The sequence below is a fragment of the Notechis scutatus genome, chromosome 2, assembly GCF_049901735.1.
Source record: "Notechis scutatus isolate UNSWTSFEM ecotype Mainland chromosome 2, rNotScu1.2, whole genome shotgun sequence".
NCBI lineage: Eukaryota > Metazoa > Chordata > Lepidosauria > Squamata > Elapidae > Notechis > Notechis scutatus.
Window position 1 is genome coordinate 39,212,198 of NC_142010.1, and position 22,720 is coordinate 39,234,917.

Genomic DNA, 22,720 nt, shown 5'->3' on the forward strand with positions numbered 1-22,720 from the left:
CTTTTATAAATTTCTATGGCTTCTCTGATGATTGTGTAGCCTGCGCATCATGCCCTGCCACATACATAGGACAAACCAATGTATGTGTATGTATGTGTGTGTGTGTGTATGTGTGTGTATATATATATATATATATATATATACACACACACATACATATACATACATACATACATACATACATACATACATACATACATATACATATATACATATATATACATATATATACATATATATACATATGTATATATACATATATATATATATATATATATATATATATATATATATATATATATATATATATATATACATATACATATACATATACATATACATATACATATACATATACATATACATATACATATACATATATATATATATATATATATATATATATATATATATATATATATATATATATATTTGGCTTTGTTTGGGTATTTTCCCACTTCATTATAATTGTGCTTTTAAAGTTGTAGCAACGTTTCGGCAAAATCTCATCTGCCATCATCAGGCTTCTGTATTGTGTTCATCTGATGTTGTGCACTGTTTGTTTCATGTGTGGATGTGAGGGGGGAGGAGTTTGTTTCTGGCGTAAAAACCCACCATCTGACCAGGACTTATGAAAAACTTGAAGTCCAAAGAGCTTCCATTTTATGTGACCTCGCATTCCTACGCAACTGCCGAGATCAAAATTTAATTCCCATAAGCTTCCAATTGAAATTCCACGCCAACACAGCAGCCACCAAACGCATCCTAAAAAGAACAGAATTGGCCCTAATCAGAAATGAACTTCACACAAAAAGATTCCTCCTAGACGAAATCAACAAAGATCTCCTCACACTTCACCTCAGACTCAGCAACAAGATTCGCCCCGCACTTTGGGACAAATCCAAACAACTTGCTGTCTGGAGAGCCGAAACACAGACCACCCTCAAGACAGACACACACACCAACAAACTCAGAAAACTACAACAACGCCAGAAACAAACTCCTCCCCCCTCACATCCACACATGAAACAAACAATGCACAACATCTCAAACAAGATCCTCACCGAAGCCGAAACCAACTAAAATTTAATATCTGCCTTAATGCATATTTCCATAGTTAAATTCTAGATTTTAAAAAGGAACATGCTGATAATGTAAGCAGGAAAAGGAAAATAAGCTTTCTAAAGAAGTTTCTGTTTATACAATCAATAGTTTTCTCTAAATAAAAATTCTAATAACAAGGCTCCAAAAAGAGAGTTACATAAGATTTTGTGTGTGTGTGTGTGTGTGTGTGTGTGTGTGTGTGTATGTGGATCTTTGGTTATTCGGGTTTTCTCCCGCGTAAGATTGGAAGTATCTAGGCAACGTTTCGATGAAGTCTCATTCATCATCTTCAGGCTTCTGTCTTCAGCTCTGTGCTTCTCAGAGTGATGAGAAGCACAGAGCTGAAGACACTCTGAGAAGCACAGAGCTGAAGACAGAAGCCTGAAGATGATGAATGAGACTTCATCGAAACGTTGCCTAGATACTTCCAATCTTACGCAGGAGAAACCCGAATAACCAAAGATCCACATACAAATACCGCGAGAACCTCAGAAAACAAATTATATATATATATATATATATATATATATATATATATATATATATATATATATATATATATATATATATATAACACACACACACACACACACACACACACACACAAATCTTATGTCTCTCTCTCTCTCTCTCTCTTCTTCTTCTTCTTCTTCTTTTTCTTCAGCGTTTGTCTCGCGCTCTGGCGAGGTCCGCTAATGTATAATAGTTGTGCAGCATACATGGCTATATTAAACAGGCGATTTTCATAATTCTGCATTACAGATAGCAAAAACTCAGAGGGTTATGTTTTATGAAGCTAGTTACAAGTTGTACAATCCTAAAAAAAGAGCTTGTAAAAATTGGTGTACATTTCCCAGAGAGAATATCCAGTAATTATGTATTGGGAAAGGAGGTAGCAAGCTAGAAACTCTACATGAAAATTATAATTGCTTTTTAATGAATTTACAATGCAGTCCATTGTTCGGTTTTGTCTATTTTCTTAACTGTTGTTGTGCAGTCAGCTATCAGTCTAACAAATTCTAGGCAGTTTCCAGAATTTACAGAGTAATACTACACACACACACAAATATAATTAAAATAATAAAAGCTACACTCTAATCCCTTAAATTAGGTACTAAATTAATAAACTAAAATGTCTTTAGCAGAGTGCCTTGGGTGATAATCCCTAGAGTTTTTGCTGCTTCTGTAAGGATCCAATGTTTGGGACAATCTTTTCTGAGGCAAACTAATTCCAAAGAAGGAATCTGTTACTGAGAACACTTGCTCTTGGCTTTTCCTCCTGGATCCTGGAAGGTGGGAAGTTTAGCAGGCAGTCCCTGATTTTCCCAATAGAAGTAACTATTGGGAAAGAACCCTAAACTACATAGGATTTTATAGGTCAGCAATTTTAATTGTACTTGAAAACCTACTGGTAACCAATGCAGCTCCTATAGAAAGATATAGCCTGGCAGTCTCATGACTGACAGTAAGTACCACTGCATCCTGGACCGGCTGAAGTTTCTGAGTGATCTTAAGGGCAACCCCATATAAAGTGAATTAATCTATTATAGAATAATCGAATCCTAAATTGACAAGAATTTGACTAACAGTCTTCACTGCATCCTGTTCCTGGTAAAGACATAAAAGCTTTTCTGGCCATAATTTCTATCAGTTCTTTGTTCAGAAACCATGAGTCCAGGGGAAAAAAAAACCATATTGTTAAGCCTATTTTTTTTATGGGGAAACATAACTTAATGAAACTCAAAGATGGAACAGCCTTGGAATCAGTCAGATTCTGAATATAGTCATATAGTTTTCCTCAGGTTAAGTCTGAGTCTTTTTTTTATTCAGATACTATCAGTTTTCCTATGTAATTCTACCCCCCGCACATGAAAGGAGAGACTACAACCAATCTTCTGGCTGCTTTTATTAGCCAGGTGAGACAGGAGTCTATTCTACAATTGGCAGAGCAAAGATCACACTATGTTCACTTTCTTGAAATCCACGGGTTTGAAGTTTCCTGGATGACAGCACAAAGGATCACTCTTATCATCTCAGTAGCTTCTGTCCACCTGACTTGCAATTTGGAATGAATGAATGTGGTTTCTCCCCCCTCCCCCCCATGAAATGTTCTGTCAGATAAATAAAGCTTACAGTGACTGGATTTTCCAGCCCAATGCTCTCCCAAAAGGGTCAAAGTCACTCTAAGGGGGCAGCTGGTCAACATGTGAATAAAATTAGGTGTTGTTGCCCTTTTTGTCACAGAATAAGTTTGGATCTGGGTTCTTATTCTTGTTTGGTCATATTTGCCTTTTTTCTGCTTGCATTACTCTACCTAAATTAATAGATATTAAATTAATATTATACTACATAACATTGCCACACGTACAATATTTTGAGTTAAAATATGATGAAGTCTGCCAATAACCATTTTTACCCGCACATTATGTTACAGCTAGAGAAAAGGTGATACGTGTTCCTGTCTGAATTTATATGTTATTAGCTCAATCTTTGACTAGCTCTAGTCTGAATTTAGATTTCTCAATCCCAGAAACACAATAGATACTTCTCTCTTTTCTTGGGGACAGAGAGCAGGAGTTTAGAGGGAATAAGAATAAAATTTTGGCAGACATTTATGCCATTGTATATAATTTGTATGCATGTTGCTATTTTTCCTCAATGTGTAAAGAAAATGGCTGTTTTGGCTATTGGGTCTTAGTCTTTGTACTAATGTGTAATTTCTTACCAAACTCAGAGTTATCCCTATTCATAAGCAAAATGAGATATTTCCTTACCTTAAGCACATGAGTGAAGGGTGGTGTTAGGAATTAGTGAGGCAAACAGTACCTGTTCTCAGAGTAGTAAGAATATTATATGTTATAAACCCTAGCTGAGCTCTACATCCTTGAAGAAAAAAAGAAGCAAATACTATTAACTCAACAAGTCAAGAGTAACACCTCTAGAATTTAATCTCAGAAAAATGAACACCCACCCACCCACCCACACACACACACACACACTGTGATTACAGTATAGTGCAGTGGATATACCTTCTAACGTTTATCTTGTTTGCAATAAAGTGTCAAAACTAACTGAGCTGTGTCCAGAAGATTTTTGCCAGATAAGCCTATTTCAGAACAAGGGGATAAGAGTCTGAGGAGCCATGATTTATGGCCATGTCTGGCATGAAGCTTGACAGATTGAAACTGACTGAAATCCTCTATAGGCCTGTAAATTAGCTTGCTATTCTCCAGGTTAGGAGAATGGAAACGGATTCCGTGAGAAATCTGTGGATTAGGTTCTTACTAATCATCCTGTAAAGTGTACACAGGAAGATTGCTTCCATAGAGAACAGAAAAACAGAGAAACATTAACAAGTGATTCTCTTCTATTTTGTAAAGAAGTGGAAGAGCTTGCATAAAGGAATTAATGATTGCTGTTTGGACACATTCTAGAGGTGGAATAGAAATAGAGTTGCAAGATTTCTTATTTGTTCTGGAGCCCATTTTTGTTCCTGGAAGATGGGCTTCAGCACAAGACTGAAAGCTCGGAAGAATGAATCTCTGATCCTGGTGACTGACCCAGATTATCCTGGGACACATCTATTTGCCTTCATTTGTGAGAAATGGTATCATTACCTTAAATCTTTCTCAACCTTGATAAATTTAAGAGGTGTGGACTTCAACTCCCATGCTGACTGGCAAATCCTAGGAATTGAAGTCCATACATCTTAAAGTAGTATAGCTTGAGAAATACTAATTTAATCCAAAACCCTGGACCAAGTTTCACTGTTGCATATCACTTACTTGCTCAATTCACCTCAATATACATAGCCATTAGATGATATTAAATTGAGCCCCCACCCTGACCTATTTTTTTCATGTTTCTTCTACTTTCTTTGCCTTTATTACAAATTCAGTTCTAAAGACATTGCTTTTTTGCTTGGCTTATTGTATACACTTACCATGTTTTTAATCAGAGAATTTGTAGACTTTGCATCCCGTTTATTTTAAACAACATACAGAAATGTTATTTAAACATTTTTAACTTAAAAACAAATATATAAATAAACATATACTGTAGTTAAATCAGAAAGCTTGAGTTTCTGGTGATTCTGTGGATGTAAACATGCAGTTGAACAGATGCTGTTTGTCATTACCTTGCTTGGAGATTGTTTTTCAGATTATTTGCATATCAATAGCTTTTGAATTTTCTGGTGCCACAAATACTAACAAGTCCCAATTCTTATTTTAAAGCCCAAATAAGGTCCATTAGATGCAGCCAATAGATGAGCAAACTATGTTTTTCTTTTTGTTTTACACTAGCCATTTTAAGAGCATCCTCACATTCTTAAATGAATTGATTCCAGCGGAATAATGGGGGGGAATCTCCATATTTTCCCCAAATATTTTAACCATGTATTCATTCATTCATTTATTCGTTTAAAAATAAAATGAGAGCAAGAGAAAAAATGGAAATGACTTTGTAATAATCTGCCTTTGAGGCAGAATAATTGTTTTAAAGGTCTGCCATTGTGAGTGACATATTATATGATTATAGCAGGGATTTAAGCCCAATTGTTTCTATGAGACAGTACAATTGCAAATTAAATGAAGTATAATTTACTGAGTTAACCACTAATTACAGAATATTATGAAATCCTCTGGGCACATAATTACTACAAAACTTTCCCATTTTTATGACTTTCTCACATAATCATAATGTAACTTCTTGGGCATTTTACTCTATAAAATGAGGTAATGATTGTGTGGATATGATGGGGAAATTAAGAATGAGCAGTGAAGTGACCAAGTGTGATGGTACTAAATTGTTTCAGATAATAATGATTAAAAATTAGAAAAGTATAGGAAAGAGCATAAAAAGACTTTTACTACAATGGGAAACAGACATTAAAGGGCTCAGATTTGTCACTGAATTAATATATCTTAACTTTATGGATTCTCTTGAAGTTTGAATTAGTAGGAACCAATCCAGAATGGGAATTTTGGGATACCTGAACCAGTAGAATAACTGAGGGAAAGTGCTGCAGGTTAATAGTTTAGACCTCAAAAGGAAAAAGAAAAATTGAGGTAACTAAAATGGATAAACTTAAGCAAGGAAACAAAAATCTTTTTTTATGACATCTCCTAAAATGTCTGGCAAATGAGAGAGTAAAAGAGAAAAGGGAGGGTTAGAATGAGGAAATTAGGAAAAAAATGGTCTGGATAGAGAAGGGAAAATGTTTGAGTTCCATTTAGGGACTTTGAGAAGAAGGCAACAGGAATTCACTTCCATACTTTTGACAAGAAAAGAAATTGCCAAGAGCAGGGGTGTCACGCGCTGGCCACCCCATTTTAGCAAAGGGGAAAAAGTCACAATACATCACGTGATGACAATGTGACGACACGAGTTTGACACTCCTGACCAAGAGGGTCCATAAGGAGGGGAGGTAAGATGACCAGTATGCAATCAAAACCCACCCATTTTTGCATGCATTTCAATGCAATAAAAAAAGAAGTGGGGATTGATTGAATGGATGTGGTCACCATTTTGATTTTTAAAAAAATCAACTTGTGGATATTCCTGTGTATTGTCCATGACTTAAAGAAACTAATATCTCTTCTGAATTATCCCTGAAATCATGTGGGAGGGAGAAAAATCCCTATTTTTCCTTCTGTGCTATACCAAGCACAGAAGGTCTGTGTACATCTTGATAAAGTCTCTTCATATACTCTATTGGATTTATAATAAAACAGTCACCAGTGCAAACAGAGCTAAATAATTGAAGATGATGAACTTTCAAAACAGATTCTGAAGAAATAGGTTTTTTTTCCAGCTGGTTAAGAGATTGCCATATAAAATTCAATGCATGGTAAATCCCACATTAAATTTTCTCCAATTTCAAGCTGACACATATTTATACCCTAAACAAACAAAATACATCTAATAATGTTTACCTAAGGGATAAATATGTATTTCATGGTCTGTTATCAAACCCATTACAGTTGAAACGCAGAACACAGTATAATGTTTGGAACTGTAGAAAATTCAGAAGAAAAAAAAACATGCAAAGAAAAGTCATGGTAAATCTCCAGTGACTTTTATGTATTTTAATCATATATATTCTGATTATCTCTTTCCAATATTGCAGAATTAAAATTTACTTTGGGATTATAATCTGTTTTATAATTATTCAGGAAAAACTATTGAAAGTGATATACTTACATATTGTCAGAAAAAATAATTTATGGTTCCAACTCAAGCTGGGGTTGTGCAGGAATAAATAAAAATCCAGACAATTTTTAAAAGTTTGCCTTTAGGGTCAGCTTCAGAGAAATGGGGTACAGCAACCATACTTTTATAGGGGAGCTTGTCCAGGGTGTAGAAGTGTCTACGTACTGATTCTAGGGTTTATTCTTGTCAACATGCAGTTCCGCTAGGAGACCTAATTTATATTTTAAAAAATCATATCTCCTTCTAGGAAAGATGGCATCAGAGATTCAGGTTCGCTGGAAATGTATAACTCCAAGTGAATTGAAATAATAATATTATGCTTGCTTATGCAATTGTTAACAAAAAGCATTTATTTTTCTTTGTAAAATGTATTGTTGTAATAAGTTACAATCGTTTCAGAATAAAGTTGAACCTATTGTGACATTGACAGAGCTGGCAAAAAGTAGAGCCTTTAAGGCAAAGAAAGTAAGTCTTTAAAAACCTCTTATATTTGCAAGAAAAAATGCTTTCTATAGAGATGTTCAGAGAAGAAAAGAACAGCAGCAAATATTTAATTAAGAAAACCCTGCTTGAGCTAGAGTATTCTGGTAGCAGCTGCTTAAACAGAGTTCTGGTTTTTAAATAAGGTGTAAAAATGTCAGCTGCAAGGGGGAAAAAACAGAGCAATGAAAGAGTTCAGTGACCATGTGATGTATTAGCAAACTGAAAATGCTATCCTCTAGTCTGCTGCTCATATAAGAGACTTCAGGCTGTTTATATATGACTTGGCCTTACAATTGGAAACAATAACTGATTGCATTTAGCATACTACCTTTTTGATTCTTGACAAATGTATCTTTTCTTTTATGTACATTGGAAGCATATGCATCAAGACAAAGTCCTTGTGTGTCCAATCTCACTTGGCCAATAAATAATTCTATTCTATTTTTGAGAAGCAATGAGAGTGAGAAGTGCCCAAATAATGCTAGAAAAATATTTTGACATTTTATTTTGTATTTGTTATTGATAAGGGAAATTATACGTTCTAGACAGTTCTTACAATCTGGAGAATATTAGAGTATAAGAAAAGCCCTGAGAATGGATCAGGCCTTAGACTTATCTAATCCAGCATTATATGTGTCTGTTACCAACTTCATTTTTATGCATTTGGGAAACTCAGAAGTGTGGAATGGAGAACCACTATTTCTACTTTTCTTCTCTAGTAACCAATAAAAGGTAGTCCTAAATTTACAACCATCCATTTAGTGAGCATTTGAAGTTACAACGGCACTGGAAAAAGTGAATTATGACCAGTTTTTACATTTATGACCATGGTCATGTGATCAAATATCAGGCACTTTACAACTGGCCTGTATTTATGACTATTGAACTGTCCTGGAGTCATGTGATCAAAGTCAATGAGGGAAGCTTAACAACCACATGATTCACTTAACAACTACAGTGATTCACTTAACAACTGTAGCAAAAAGGTTGTAAAATGGAGCACAGCTCACTTAACAGCTGTCTTGCTTAGCCACTGAAATTTTAGTTTCCATTATTTAAGGCATGCTGACTGTGATTCAGGGAAGTAAAAAACAGCCATCAATATTAATAGCCATTTATAGTCCGATTCTCCATAAATTCGTCCAATTTAGGGCAAAGTCAAATTTGTTGTTACATACTTTACATACTTTGTAAAGATATTTTGGTTACTTTAATATAATTTAGATGTGCTTGGTAGGAATTACATAAATATCATAACTTGTTGACATTTTGTTTGGTTCATTCTCTTTTAGCTGCGTTTAACTCAAATGGTGGCAAAATCCATTGCAAATATGTGATGTGTTAAAAAGTACCTCACTCTGTTGGTTCCAGCACTGAATTCTAGTGGATCAGCTTTAACATTGTAAAAAGGGTAGAGAAGATTTCTATCTACCCGTTATCCAACCGTACATTATATATTTCTAACCATATGAACAGTGCATATTTCTCTTATCTTTTATCTTTTGTTCAAATCATCCAACACCCTCAATTGCTATAGTCTCTCCTAAGGGTGGTGGTGGGGGACATTTACTTTATTTGTTTCATTTCTTCTTCACTTTGTATTACTTTTTCTTTAATGTGTATCTTGCCTTTATTATTCAACACACCTTCCCTCCTCCTATTTCACCCACAGCAACAACCCTGAGAGTGACAGGCCGAAAGTCATCCAACTGGCTTTAATGGCTAAGGTGGGATTTCATAGTCTCCTGTTTTCTAGTCTGATGCCTTAAACCATAAGAATGAACTGACAAACTAGACTTTCAGTTCGGTTGTCCTGTTCGTGCATTTTCTAGCTTTATATTGCATATCCTTTATAAGATGTGGTAGCCAAAACTGTATACAATGTTCCACCAAATGTAAACAAAGAATTGTAAACAATGTTCTGCCATAGGTTTGTGTAAAGACCTTATTATATATACAACTCTATTTTTAGCCCCTTCAGCAGCCAACTCTAATTTCAAGATTGCTTTCCTGTCAATCATTATCACTAAAACTTCAAATTTGAAGTTTTCTGCCAAAATGCACCACTTTACGCATGTTCACACATTTTTTAGACTTTACCATCCTATTAGATGACATTTTAAATAGTTTGGTATCATCAGCAAATATAGCTTTTTCACTGTTCATCCCTAACTCAAATTGACTTAAGGTAAAGGTAAAGGTTCCCCTCGCACATATGTGCTAGTTGTTTCCAAGCTCTAGGGGGCGGTATTTATCTCCATTACAAAGCTGAAGAGCCAGCGCTGTCGAAAGACTTCTCTGTGGTCATGTGGCTGGCATGACTAGGGCTTCAGTTTCAATAGCAATCCATGAAGGAACCTACTTTGCACATCCTGTGTAAACAATATTCATTCTCAACCCAATTTCCAGCTTCTGAACTTGTTCCCAATCTATAAGAACCATTTTTTTCTTAATCTTGTAGTACCTGAGATTGCTCAGGAGCCCTTGGTGAAAGATTTTGCCACATCTTTTTAAAAATCAAACATACAACAACCTAGTGAAACAAGAGAATAAGAACAGTGTTTTCAAATTGATCAGGCAGAGAATTATATAACCTGTTCTTCTTCAAAATATTCCCCAGTGCTCTAGAAAAAAATCCAAACTAAAAAATTGAGAGGTTATTTATTTATTTGATGGCTGTGGTAGTAATAAATTTAAAGAAATCTCCCCTGTATACAAGGCCAGGATTTTTTAAAAGAATATATAACACTAATAATTTAATAATACTAAAGAATAATACTAAAGAAGAAAGCAAATTCGAAATTGAATACATGTGACTATAGCAGCAATATGCTGTTGTTAGAGCAAATTAATCCCCTTATTTCAACAAATTTTAGTATTCCATGCTGTCTGTCTTTATCTATCTATCTATCTATCTATCTATCTATCTATCTATCTATCTATCTATCTATCCATCCATCCATCCATCCATCCATCCATCCATCTATCATCTATCATCTATCTATCATCTCTCTCATCCTTTATTGCATTGAGGCCATATACTTGGTGACATGTGCCTATAAATTGAACCATTTCTGTTAACTCATGCTCATCACTAATTTTCAGTTTAATGTATTATGGATTTAGTTCCCTTGAAAGTTTGGATTAGGAGGAGCTACTGAAATAAAACAATGATCTGATAAATGCTAATATTATCTTAAATGATGAAGTATTAGACTCATCTATTAAAAGAACATATTTCCACTCCACTTTGATCTCAGAAAAATTACACCATTATAACTTTTAGATGAATTTATATGAAAAAGAAATCAATATCATCCATCATACATATGAAAGGTTGGTTTATGAGACATTGCTGTCTATGTTTTTTGGCTTAAACATAGTACAGATAATAAATAAATGTGCATTCAGCATCTGAACTTATGTTCAGTGATAGCATCTCTACTGAGTGATATTACATTTCCGAGGGAAAAAGATTGGAGACTGTGATCTATAAAAAATAGAATGGTCACCATAAGTATCAATTAAATCAAATCTTTATTTGCTTCAATTACTCAAGTTTTTATTACATGCTAATTTCTATCCTGTGATATTTGATTGGCAGCCATTTCCAATTCTAGTTTTGCATTCAATTTCTTCTATTATACCAAAATTCAGAAGGTTTAACTCCTGGATAAATTTATCTGAAGTTGAGTTGGATCGTGATAACATTAATGAAAAGAAGGATCTCCTTTCATCATATTATATAATTCATATTTCTAACATTACTAATACTTCCTGTTGTTGGAAGAAATGTCCATCTGGGTTTAGTTCCAAGTGGGAAGAAAGACACTGGAAACATGGAGGCTGCTTGGAAGGATGGTTTAATGGTGAAGCAGAACCACCAAGCACGTGTGATTCCTGGGTAGCAGGCCACATGGAGTGGAGAGAGAGATTTATACCCTCTCTTGGGCTTTGAACTGAGCTCCCTGTTTCTGTGAAATAAATGTATCCTATTTGTTAAGTATTACCAAATATGGTCACAGGAATGGAGTCTGATGTCAGACTCCAATCATTGGACCGTCCACTGGCAGGAGAAATAAAGTCCCATTAGTGGCTGAAACATTGGACAGCGCCGGCTTCTATAGCCACGGCTAAGCGGGTTTTTACTTCCAGCAACTCAATAAGGGGTTTTACCTGCTCCTGCCCTGTCTTGCCTCTTCATTCCCCAAGCCCATTTAACACTATTGGTTGTTAGACTGCCAGAAGGCAGGGGTCTTAGCTAACTTTGTGGGTTGTCTATGTCCCAGGCTTGGTTGAATCTTGCTGGATGATGAAGTAATGAAAAGGGTTGTGTTCTGAAAGGGTGTTGGACAATTCCTATTATGGCTTAATGGCTTTTTCCTGGTTTGGATCTTAAATGAGGGCTAATCCTATCACTCTGGAGCTGTCTTTTGTCTTGTAGAAATGATGGCCCAGTCTTTCTGGGTCTATTAACAAAGGTGGGGGTGCTTTGCAAGACCATTTTTTCCTTTTCTCATCCAGGGAGATATAATTTTCTACCTTTTTAGTATTTCTTAGAATATTTCATTCTTCTAGGAGAAGGATGGGTGCTAACTTTCTACACTGTGTATTCTTATTGTACATTGTGTTGCAATTAAGATTCTGAAGTTCTGCAGATTTTCCAGGAAGCATCTTAAGGTGCTGACCTAGAAATAGGAGACTGTGAACTCTAGTCCCACCTTAGGCATGAAGTGACTGGAAGACTTTGGGCCAGACCTTCTCTCTCTCAGTCCAACCCTCCTTGTTGTTCTGGGGAAAATAGGAGGGAAAGTAGTAAAGGCAGGGGAAAAATCTAACAAATAAATATGTAATAAATAAATAATAGCCACAGTTTCTCAAGGGAAATCCACCCCTCTACATTATTTTACATATAGTAGACATTCAGCTTAATCCAGTTGCCCCGACTCTACCCCGAATTAAAAGATTACAGGGTGCTAAAAGGGAGGGTTGTTTGTTTGTTTGTTTGACTGCACTCCGAGAAAGATAAGGGAGTTATAAAATACTTGAAAAGACAACAAACAAGCAGAAGTAATTATTTGCATCTGTCCTCACTGCAGAATATGTATGACATATGTTCATATATAAAGTGAAACAATAACAATGAAGTAAAAGGAAAATCTAAATGTTACAAAATACTGTGAACAAAGGTGTTACTCATCTGAACATTTTTAAGAATTCAGGTGTGAGATGATTCATGTTCTATTAAAATAAATAAAAAGGTATTCATTAAAACCTATGTCCAAAGTGACATAGGTGCTGTTCAGTTACTTGCAAGGGTATGGAAATTATCTGCTTCACTTTGCTGAGTTAGTTTTATGAAACAATTTGGATAGCCTTGAACCACTTATAGCCAATAATACAGAGGTAGGTGGACATTTTTACATTCAGGTCTTGCTTGTAAACTACACAAAGACATGCATTTGGCCATTATGGGATCAGAATGCTAGATTTGAAAGTTTGATTCAAAGTGCCTTTTCTGGGGGTAGAGATCTGTATACAACATAATTGACAATCAGTTGTTCTGGGTCAAAAAAACAGATCTGAAATAAAATTTTAAACAATATCATGAGCCCTGATATAAATTCTTAAAATTTTACACAGGAAATCCTGGTTATTAGTATGCGATTATAGGATTATATAGTAAAATATAAATAGACTATACAGTAGTGATTTCTGAAAGACTTGAATTTCAAAGAATTGACTGGATTAATGGGGCTCAGAATTAAACCAGAAAGATTTACAAAATGTAAATTCAAGACTACAGGACAAGGTCATTATTTCTCCCTTTTATACAGAAAATTATCTTATAATTATTCATATTTTCCTTTAACTACTTGAAAAATAAGCATAATTAGATTGAATATCTACTCAAATAAGAAGATAACTCATATGAGTTTCCTTTTCTGTCAGATATTGACTGTATGTATCAAATACAAGCATACTGATATGTGTGTATTATACGTGTGTGTGTGCGTGTGTGTATTTTTAGAGGATATATCTGCTTTCTATAGTGTGCATTATTAACTTTTTTAACTGAAGAAAGTTACTGAATGAACCAATATGCTGTTCTATGCATACATCTTTTAAACTGAAAATCTATGTATTGGACAGTTTTGTTTTTTTTTTATATTCTATCTGCTTTTACCTTTTATTGTTGCTGTTATTGAGAAATTCCAATAGCTTTTTGTAGACAGCATGCTAAATAAGTAGCATGTCAAAGTCAATTGCCAAAAAGCTAAAAACTGTCATTAGTGACAATTATATATCTTATTTTCTGGGTCAGTTAACAATATTCTAAAACAAGCAAATATGCTTGAGAAATAGCCTCTTGAAATGTCCTTTCACAGGACAGCTATTTTGCATCAAATTAGATGCAGAATGGTAAACTGTCACATTCTTTGACAGCAAAACAATGGCTTCAGAGAAAAGAGCAATCTTTTTAATATGCATTTTTAGAGAAACAAAAAAGGACAATTTAAATGTCATAATAGAACAACATTTTAGATCTGTTGTAGAACGCTTAAAATGTATACTGGACAGAAATAAGGATAGACAATCAATTCTGCATATGAATAAGCAACAAATGTGAGCTTCTGTTTCTATCCATGCTATACTGTAATTGAGAAGGTAATTAGCAATGTTGAAGTGACAGATAAAAGGAAAACTTAATTGTGAGTGATGACAATAAGTATAAAATAACACTAGGCTGAGTTGAAAATTTGGTAAAACAGTTTCTATCACTTGTCTTGGGTTAGAAATTGGCCTGTTCATATTATTAAGGTATATTTGAATTCCCAAATTCTAAAATATTCATAATTTAAATAATTTAATATGGTAGCAAAATTGCAAATGCCGCCGAGAAACTCCAGTCAAGTACAATCTAATTACATCTTGTATAACAAAATACTATAACTATGAAATTAATATTTTTCCTCTCTGATGACAGAGAGCTGCATCCCAGGCCTATGATTTACTGATCTTAATTATTATAGTAAGAAATAAAACTACCCATTATATTGCACTCAAATCTATTTCAGCACCTGATCTCCAATTTTGTTGACCATGAGAGGCAAGTTAGATGAGTTATTTTTAGACAGGACATCTGGCTTCTCAGTAGGTTTGGCAGTCAGACTAAATATCAGAGTATTTAGAGACCTGAAGTCAGGGTGAGTGTACTTAAACAGCCACCATACGTTGAGTTCAGAACATGTTATATTGCTCCCCATGATGGCTCCCTCTATACTGCAAGCTGTTCCTAAGCAATAGTTACACTATCAAAGATGGAAAAAGCAGAGGGAAAGAAGGTTTTTACAGTGCTATAGAGAAAATTGTACAAGCCATTTTATGAGCAATGTTGTCCTAATGACCCTAACACACAGGAGAAGATACTCTCAGGAAATCTTGTAGTAGCTTCTCCACAGCATCTGTTTCATGATATGCACAAAGCCATCTTCTTTATTTAAATATTGCCCTGATCTAAAATTGGTCTAATGGTCTATTAGCATTATACATTTTATTATATAAAGACCCTATGAGATTGGAAAATAAGAACAAATTGAGTTCAAACTAGAACTAAGGATAAATTTCCTGATAGAACAATTAATGAGAACAACATGTCTCCAGAAATTGTGAATGTTCCAATACTGGATGTTTATAAGAAGAGATTGGACAACCATTTGCTTCCTGACTGAGAGGAGTTTGGATTGGTCGTCTTCCAAGGTCTCTTCCAACTCTGTCATTCTATTCTATTCTATTCTATTCTATTCTATTCTATTCTATTCTATTCTATTCTATTCTATTCTATTCTATTCTATTCTATTCTATTCTATTCTATTCCATTCCATTCCATTCCATTCCATTCCCTAGTATTATTATCAGTACTTTTCACATGAGCAAAAACATTTGCAGTGGAAAATATTTCTTATCCGTTTAGGCTCCCTACAGAGTTTTAATTTTTCATCATTATAAATCTGGAAATGAGACTCCATTAACACAACAGGTTCCTTGTTATAGTTTATTCTGTAACAAGTAGGTGATATTATCCTTTTCTATTTCTCAGCTATTGCAAATGACCTGTGTTTTCAGGATTTCATTCAGAGCTGCTGCTGTTTCCTGACCTGTTTTAATCATTTCAGAGTAGGGTTGTCTCCAGTGTTTCTCTTCATTCTAATTCCATTCCCAGCTTTGATTGGCTGCAATGCTTTTCTGTGGCCGGCCATTTCATCCTGGTTTTCCAGGGAGCTATGTGTTCTGTGGGTTGGCAATTGCTTTAAAAATCACCATCACCATGATTATCCATACAACCCATTGATGGCCTAGGAAGGAGAAAATGAAAACCGAGCATCTAGATAAATATAAAAGAAACTGTAGAATAGGAGTGTTAAACTTGCATTATCATGGCATCATCACATGATGTATCGTGACTCCCACCCCTTCGCTAAACCAAGCCTAGGTGTGGCCAGCACATGACCCATCCAGTCTGTGGGCCATGAGTTTGATACTCCTGCTGTAGAGGAACAGGGAAACATATATCCCAGCAAATTTTGAGAAAAGAGAAATGAAACATTTTCCCTAAAAGAAAATGAAACATTTTCCAAGCAATTGTAGGGTTATTTAAGGGACACCGTGTGCATATATTTTCTAAAAATGTAATTAAATACAATTTAAAATTTGTTACTCTTTCTGCTTCAGACTGTTACAAAATTATTTCCCAACGTTCAGATGACAATTTAAACTATCAGTAAAAGTGAACACTCTCCCTTTTCTCCCTGCTTCTATCAAGAATGGTCCTCCTGCTGTCATACCATGTTGCTGCTGTTAAATCACTCTGTTAAATGACCTGCTACATTGACCCCTGATGTCAGTCCCATAACTACTTACTTTCCTCTATTCATTTTCACTTTGGAGGAAAGTGCACGGAAATCATTTCTGTGAATCACTAAGAGGTTAACATTTTCTTTGATCTTGTATAGGTCTAATATTGGGCATAGGTTCTTAGAAATCAAAATGGCATTTGATTGAAGTAAATCTGGTTTGAAAGGAGATATGTTTACTGTGCTTACAAGAGACATGAAATGTCTTCTACAATATATCCTTCTGTGAATGGAAACAGAAAGCTACTAGCCATTTGATGGAACACTATCATGTTTAAATATGATAAATAGTAAGACAATAGTAAGACATTGTTGAAACACATTTCTGGAGCAATATTTTGGGTATAGATTATCATATGTTTTTTTGGGGGGGAAATAGAGATGATAGATAGATAGATAGATAGATAGATAGATAGATAGATAGATAGATAGATAGATAGGATTAGATTAGATTAGATTAGATTAGATTAGATTAGATTAGATTAGATTGATTAGTAGAGGGACTATGATGAGACGGGTGTTCAAAGCCTTTGACACCAATTGTGAATTTAGTACAACCAGGTATTGAAATACATCTGTTGAATATATCCAGAAGAAGATATGTAGGGGAAGGAACAAAAGGAGAAGGAAAAGATTTGGAGATAAAGTATTCAATGAACTTGTATTGTTATTTAAGCCCTATTTACTAAAATATAGTGTCAATGTTCTGATTGATGGACCCAACCAAAAGCAACCATGGCTAAGACAATCCAATCTCTTAATGCAAAACTTTAATTAGTACATCATATCAGCAAAGATAAGGGCAAAACTAGATCTGACTATTTCCCACGCAAACTCACATAGTTAAATGCAGGAGTGGGATGCTACTGGTTTGGCCCAGTTCTATAGAACCTGTAGCTGCAAAGAGCAACTGACACCGAACCAGTTCAGTGTTTGGCCCACCCGCTTGCCCAGGCTCTAGGCTGTCCTTTATTCCCTGCTTTTCCCTCCTCAGCTGCTTTGCATGGCACAGCTAAAGTTGAAAAAGTAGGAAAGGAGGATTTTCAAACGCACCCGAGCGCAGCAGTTGTCAGCTGTCCAGGCGGTACAGCTGATGATTTCTTGAAAACACTGCACAAACATGTGTTATGATTGTGTGCAGTTTGGAGAACTGGCAAATCGCTCCACTGGCTGGCCTCACCCCTGCCCACCCACTCACTCCTTACCTGGCATGCATGCCATCCAACTTGCCTGGTTTGGTAAGTTGCTATTTTTCTTTTTTCCCCCTGATCATCAGCTATTCTGCTCTGCTGGGATATTTAGATTAGCTAGAAAGCAGGAAATCCTTGGATTTCTTGCTTTCTAGCTAATCTAAAAGCAGAGCTGAACCTTCCTCTAAAGTTCAATGGCAGTATAACGAGGATGAAGAAAACAGCAACATACACATGGAAAAATTAGACAATGAAGGGCAGGATGAGGTAGAGGTAGAGAACCTCACTGAATATGGGTGAGATAGCCCTAACACAACCGTTATGTCAGTTATTTATGCTTGATACATGATGAATTACTTTAGTGATAGAATATTGCAATAGGCTGTGAGTTTATGGAGATATCAAGAGCTACCAAAGCCTCCACATTAGCTTTGAGACTGGATGATATTTTTAAGGTAACACTTCCTAAATCTAATCATTTGTAGATGTATTTAATTTGGATTGAAATATTGCTTGAATATGCTCCATCTCCAGTTTAACTTCTATTCGTTTTCAGTTTTTATTTAAGAGAGACCAGGGAAAGGAGAACAACCCTGAATATAAATCGCCATCATAGCCCCTCTGCTTTAATTCCTGTATTGAGTAAACAAATACACCCCCCTACCAAATCTCCATAATTTCTACCCAGTTATAAACCAATGGCCTGTAACACCCTCTGAATAACTGCTGGTCAGCCAGCTGTTTCTCATTGTCTCTCTGGGGTTTTCTAAGTGTCACTTCCTGGCTGACTGCCTTCGCTCTGTCAGATATAACTGGAAGATAGCTGGCTTTTCTGAAGTACAAATTACAATCCAGAACATTTCTTTTGAGATAAATGGTCACCTGATTTCCATCAGTGTAGCAGCTGGTTGCCAAACTACTAGTTTCCACCTTGGTCAGTGAGCTGCGGGCAAAATGATATATAGACTTTTGGTTCTTTATTACATTTTATACCTTCCAGCTTCTGTTCTTCCAATGTCTTTTACAATAGCTATAAAAGTAATGGTGTCTTTGTATCAACCTTAAATTATTGACTCTCAGTTTAAGGTACCCATGGTAGACAATATTAACTGTGAATGTGCCTGGATAGAAAGTACATTTTATAACCAGAGGTGTTTAATTGTTAATAAAATTCTAAGATGTGGTTGCTAGAACGTTGGGGGAATAGTAAAATAATTCTAGCCTGTATTACAAAATAAAATAATTGAAATGCCATGATAAATATCTTATTTTTTAAAACTTCTTTCACTCTCTACATCTCTATTAAAAAGAAAATGAATAGAAGGTTAGAAGTGTGACAAATATGTTAGTCATTTTTTTCCCTTGTATACAAGCAGGAAAGTAATTAGATTTGTTTGGGGTAATTGATTTTGTTTTTCCCCCTCCCTTTCTGAATATGAGAACAGGAGGCTAAAAGAATAAATTACAATCTATATATTGCTATGATTTATGCTTCTGCTTATAAATCTTGCCTATTTCTTCATTTTCTTAACACAATTACAGCTGAACCATTGCCTTAAGTTTATTTTGGTGACTGTCTCTGCTTCATTTCCAGATTTTTCTCTCTGGGACTGTATTCAGTGCAAAACAGAAAGATTGTGGGGCATCTTTCAGTCTGTTTGGACTTCATGTTTACAGAAGAGAGATGGAGATACCATTAGAAACAAAAAAGATTTCTGTGTGCCTGATTCTCTTTGTATTAAACTTGGCAGAAGCTATTGAAATCCCTCTTACTGGTAAGTTATAGCTATTTGCTGAATGTTCTTCTACTGGTGATTAGATTAGATCTTACGGATGTGTTATTTTCATTTTGAGCTTTATTTTTTTTCCCTAGTGTAGTCTCTTGAGAATTTCCATGTGACAGAATTGCAAATTTTGTTTTCTTTCCTTATGATTCATGCAAAAGCATCAAAGGACATATATAGCACATAGATAGGTGACTGAACTTCCTTATGAATCAGTCACTAAAGCTGTGATTTCCAAATTTAGACAGGAGTTTTACTAGAATTTTTAGGTATCCAGACATGACAGAAAAACTCAAAGTGAATATCAAAAAAAAATGGTGGAAATAAATATCATTCAATGTTTCTTTGAATATTTATTCTAGAAAAATATCAGCCAAGAGTATTTAATGAGACAATTCTTTTGTTGCTTTGCATATATTATTTACATATTTATAATACTGTATATATTAGCTACCATTCATTACTGCATTGGCTTGCAATATATAAAACTATACCTTTCAATAAAAGCAGCTTATGTATCATTTGTCTATGAAGAGGAAAAAACTGCAAATAAAGGAACAATACAGTTTTTTTTTTAAAAGGATTGAAGCACGTATGGGATTAGATTTTCTAAAACAGTGCTTTGTTCACATTGCAGATAAATAGTTTTATTTTTCTTTTCCATTACATCATTTGTCTCACTTTTTCAATTTTATTTTATTAATGACAGAATGTGTAGAAGTTATTAAAGATTTGTTCCATACCCATCTATTTTTATGTGAAAACCTGCTGTTGCTTGTCATATACTGGATATCTCACAAGCTTCTCTAATGAGAACTTTTGAGATGATTTTTTTCTATAAACAGATGAAAAAATAAGTCTTGATACTTCCTCAGCTTATTAGTCAGTCCTTCCTTCCTTCCTTCCTTCCTTCCTTCCTTCCTTCCTTCCTTCCTTCCTTCCTTCCTTCCTTCCTTCCTTCCTTCCTTCCTTCTATATTATTAATAATTGCATTGTCATTGTCAACCAAAATATGATATACTTCAGGTCTGTGGTTATCTACAGCCAACACTTATTAATATTTATGCTTATTAAAATTGACCCAATCAAAGTATCTGAAATGAAGAAGTCAGTGCTGAAGAACAGAAGTTAAAAATATCTTAGTAAGAAAAAGATGTCAAAACAATTATTGTGTGATCCTCGTGGTTCTCATCTGCCTGCACTTTTCTCAAGTTCTGCTGAGAGAGAGAGAGAGAGAGAGAGATAGAGAGAGAGAGAGAGAGAGAGAGAGACTCATGTTTTCAGTAAGCAGATTAATGTACCTCTATGAGTAGGATGCTTCCCCACCCACCCACCCCCAATCTTATATCAGCCAATTTTCTGTCTTAGCATTAGGCATCCCATGGTAGCAGGAACCTATTTTGTCTAATTTGATTGTAGATTGCCATTATTAGGCAAAGAGGACAAAGTTGGGTACAAAGAAGTATTGTCCCATAGAGAACACTATTATCAGAAAGCTAAATGTGAGTATTATACAGAAATCTTTTGTTTGTTATGTGTAGGAGAGCTTATGAAAAACCTTGCCTTGAATTGTTAAAGCAGCCATGTCTTTTTTCCAGATTTGTGGACCTTCCAGCTAATATTTATTCATTCATAGAGACTTGTTTGTTTAGGATTTGCATAGCTCTAGTGGCTGTGAAAAAATAATTAATTTTTTTGGTGTTGAGTTCTCAGTAAATTAATTACCTTTTCAGAGCTGGTGGTTGAATTCTCTTATAAATTGCAAATTTGGATTCCAGATCACCCATTACTTAGAATCATCTCCTCAAATTACATGACCTTGCTTTGACCCCATTTTTTTTCATCTGAATTCTTAATTTCTGTTAATGGAGGTTTTAGTGGCTTTAATAAACATGAATCATATTTGGCTATAAACAAGATAGGCAAAGCCTGGTTCCATTGCCGGTGTAGATGAAGGGGTACCATATGGTGCAGCAAGATACCACATACTCGTTGAGTAGTGAGTTTTCCAGTTCACTAGGTTTAAAGACTTTCTAGCCAGTTCTCTAATATTCATTCCTGTAATTTATAACAAAGTGGTAATTCTATTACGGTCAATTACTCTTCAGGGTCCAATTTCCATTTTTATAGTTTGGTTATGTGAAGATTCACAACACTTTAATTTCTTCAGCATAATAAAAGAATGTAAATCTATGAAATAGATGATTTGCATAGTTGTGAGTCCATCTATTCTGCTTCTGAGGGTGTATGGTTTTGAATAAAGATACCACTGTTGGGCCGTGGTCGGTGGATTCTATGGAGATATACTAAATCACACCAAGACTTAGATGTAACATCTTCCATTTTAAAAGTGTACAACTGTATATTTTAAATTTTAATCAGTTTAATTCCAGTGACAGATTTATTCTTAGTTTTTCTGAGTTATATTACAAATCCAGCAAAAATACTTTGTAATTTGTAGAGAGTCTGGAAGGATTTTGATATAATTTGATCTAACTTATACTCATTGTGCAATAGCTTTCATACTTCTGGAAGGGTGACTTTTATCCTTATAGCTTGATAAAATTCTTGTTTTTTAAAAAATATTTTAGTTTAGAAATCTGTATTCAGGGAGGTAATCTGCTTTAAAATATGTACTTAAATAATACTTAAATAAAGTAGGTTTGGATTCTAAAAATAGATATTCACAAATCAGAGCTGAGACATGATGGGAAAGGATTTTATTCCCTTTTACTATGCAAATACATAGAATCTTTACTATAGGGCATGCATGCTTAGTTATGAATCATTTTTGTTTGTATCCAAAAATGCACTACCAGGATTGATCTGAGCCATTAGAAGAATGGCTGTATTTTTTCCTCTAAAATTTTAATATTCATAAAATTGACAGAACATAATAATGGTCTACACACACACACGCCAAAGGCAGCTTACTGAATGCCCCCCCTCCATAAAGAGCCCTTTACCCAGAGAAAGAAAGAGGGAGAGGAAGCCCCATCCAAAGTATGGTGGCATTTGGAATTATGATATG

The 22,720-nt window shown here is 34.8% G+C and overlaps 1 protein-coding gene across 9 annotated transcripts in view; it reads left to right on the top strand.

Annotated features, from left to right (window-relative positions):
- CHL1 (cell adhesion molecule L1 like) overlaps window positions 1-22,720 on the top strand; it is a 202,508-nt gene that overhangs the window by 94,245 nt on the left and 85,543 nt on the right. For 6 of the 9 annotated variants that reach the window (XM_087954596.1, XM_087954598.1, XM_087954597.1 and 3 more), the window contains exon 2: window positions 19,500-19,680. In XM_087954596.1, coding sequence (XP_087810722.1) covers window positions 19,590-19,680 — 91 coding nt within the window. In that variant the 5' untranslated portion in view covers window positions 19,500-19,589. Of the gene's footprint in view, window positions 1-9,478; window positions 9,528-19,499; window positions 19,681-22,720 lie in introns of those variants that run through there. The other 3 variants (XM_087954592.1, XM_087954594.1, XM_087954593.1) reach the window with 2 other exon arrangements.